We start from the raw sequence: 2600 nt of genomic DNA on the forward strand, positions 1-2600 counted from the left end.
GCTCTGCTCTGCGCTCTTTCAGCATCAGCTCGAGTCCTGTGTGCACTTTTGGGCACGGCACTATCAGAAGGCCGTAAAACTCTTCGAGAGAGAGCATCCAAAGGAGCGCTTCAAAGTGGTGAGGGGTCTGGAGGGCAGGACAGATGAGGAGCGGCTGAGGTGCCTGCGTTTGTTCAGCCTGCAGGAGACTGAGGAGAGGCCTGATGGCGGCCTGCAGCTTCCTCATGAGGGGAGCGGAGGGCCCGGCGCTAAGCTCTGCTCTCTGGGGACGGTGACAAAACTCGAGGCAATGGCATGGAGCTGTGACAGGGGAGGGTCTGCCTGGAGGTGAGGACAAGATTTTTCACTGACACGGGGCTTGGCCACTGAACCAGGCCTCCCAGTGAAGTGGTCAGGGCAGCAAGCCTGCTGGAGTTCACAAACGTCTGGGCAATGCTCTCAGACACGTGCTTTGGTTTGTGGGGGTCACCCAGAGCCATGGGCTCTGAGGTCACCCAGAGCCATGGGCTCTGAGGTCAGCCAGCAACGGACTGTGACCTCACGGCCCTCGCTGCTCATATTGGGGCGCAGGCAGAGCCCGCCCCAGCCTGGCTCGTGCCTGGACTCCCGCTGAGCGTTTGTGCGAGGCTTGGAGCGCCGAGCAAGGATTTGTTGGAGCTGTGCTGTGGGGCCGTCGGCAGCTGTTCTCAGTGCCCGTCCCCGCAGGCAGTGCCTGTGTTTCCCCGGCCCTGCCTGGCTCAGGCAGCCGGGGCCCTGTGAGGAGCACTTGCAGCAGCGCAGGTGAGCTGTGTGGGGACACGTGCCCCGGGGCGGCCCGCGGGGGACGTGGGACCACCCAGCCGTGGGGCTGGGGCCGGGGGGGTTCCTGCTGAGGGGCCGGGGCACAGCCAGTGACCTTCTCTCTTCCTCGCAGCGTGCGCGATACCCGCTGCTGCAGTGCCGGTGCAGGGGAGCAGCCCATCACCATCAGCTCTCCCCAGCGCACCTTAACGAGAAGATCATGGCCACGGAGGAGGCGTGGACGTGTCCCGTGTGCCGGGAGGGGCGAAAGGACGTGGCCTACGCGACACCATGTAACCACCGGTTCTGCCTGGGCTGCATCCAGCGCTGGGCAAAACTGAAGGCGAGCTGCCCACTCTGCAGGACGGGCATGAGGACCATCAAGGTTTCCGTGCGGGGAGACGAAGACTACCTGGAATGCATCGTCTCCCCTCCCGCAGTGCCCGTACCTGTTGGCTTCCAGGCAGGCAGCGCCACTGCCCCCCACAGCCCTGCAGCGCCGGCTGCGTCCTCTGTGCCAGCCGAGGAGAGGGATGCGGAGCCCGATCCCCGCGCTGCTGTGGGCGGCCTCCTGCCCGAGGACTGGGCCGTGCTGTTCAGGGAGCGCAGGGACATCCTCGACCCTGTGCTGCCCTGGCTTCGCCGCCAGCTCTCAGCCATCTATGGGACACGCTGGTGGCAGGCGAGAGCTGCAGAGAGCTTCCTCCTGCACTCCCTGTGTGTGATGGGGCTGGACAGGGACGCCATCATTCAGCACACACAGCCCGCCTTGGGGCCCCTCACCGTGCCGCTCATCGACGGGCTCGTCAGCACCATCGTGGCTCTCTGCGGCGAGGACGCACGGAGGCTGCTGGGCCTCGAGAGCAGCCGCCCTGCCAGGGCGCAGGAGGCCAGACCTGCAGCTGCTTCTGGGCACGCTGCTCCAGCGCAGGGAGCCTTCAGTACCAGCCCTGCGCCCTCCAGCAGCTCTGCAGACCCTGACGTCGAGGAGATCCCCGGCACATCCAGCGCTTTCCAGCGTGGGGGTCCTGATGAAGTCCCAGCTGCAGACAGCCCCAGGGAGCAGGAAGAGCCCCGTGAAGAGCTGGGGCAGGAGGCAGCAGCAGGTCCCTCTGCCCGGGGCTGCAGGCGCAGACCCTCCGCTCCTCACCGCTCGACTCGGGGGTCCCGGCGCCCCAGGAAGCGCACCCGGGCGAGCAGTGCCCAAGACTCTCCCCAGCCCTGCAAGAGGCCCCCCCCCCGGCGCTTCTAGCAGGGCTCTTGCAGTTTATGAAAAAGAACAATAAAATAGATTGAATACACCACAGAAAAAGTCTCGGTGTGATTCAAACCAGAGCTGGCACAGCCCCGTGCATGCTGCTGCCTTCCCTCCCTTTCCCTGGTGCCGTCCCCGTGCCCCCGTGCTGGCCCCCACTGTCCCTTTGGTCACGGGTGGTTAATGCTCCAGGTGGGGTCTCCCGAGAGCAGAGCAGAGGGGAACAATCCCCTCCCTCGCCCTGCTGGCCACCATGCTGTCAGTGCAGCTCAGGCTACGAGTGGCTTTCTGAGCTGCAAGCACACCTTGCCAGCTCATGTAGAGGTGATCAGCAACCAGCACCCCCAGAACCCTCTGCTCAGGGCTACTGTCAATCCATTCCCTGCCCAGCCTGTATCTGTGCTTTGGATTGCTCTAATTCAGATGCAGGGCCTTCCATTTGGCCTTTTTGAACCTCAGGAGATTCACGCAAGCCCACCTCCCCGGCTTTTCAAAGTGCTCCTGGATGGCATCCCTTCCCTTCAGCATCTTGACAGCACCACCCAGCTTGGTGTCTGCAAGCTTG

At 64.2% G+C, this 2600-nt stretch overlaps 1 protein-coding gene across 1 annotated transcript; it reads left to right on the forward strand.

The window, feature by feature from the left end:
* The first annotated feature begins 605 nt into the window (after positions 1-605).
* Positions 606-2071, forward strand: LOC136789145 (E3 ubiquitin-protein ligase Topors-like). The gene is made up of 2 exons (XM_066988985.1): positions 606-780; positions 914-2071. Exon 2 carries the CDS (start codon positions 1001-1003, stop codon positions 2030-2032), a length of 1032 nt encoding a protein of 343 aa, XP_066845086.1. The 5' UTR covers positions 606-780; positions 914-1000; the 3' UTR covers positions 2033-2071.
* The last annotated feature ends 529 nt before the right edge of the window (positions 2072-2600 follow it).

The sequence above is a fragment of the Anser cygnoides genome, chromosome Z, assembly GCF_040182565.1.
Source record: "Anser cygnoides isolate HZ-2024a breed goose chromosome Z, Taihu_goose_T2T_genome, whole genome shotgun sequence".
In the NCBI taxonomy this organism is placed as follows: domain Eukaryota; kingdom Metazoa; phylum Chordata; class Aves; order Anseriformes; family Anatidae; genus Anser; species Anser cygnoides.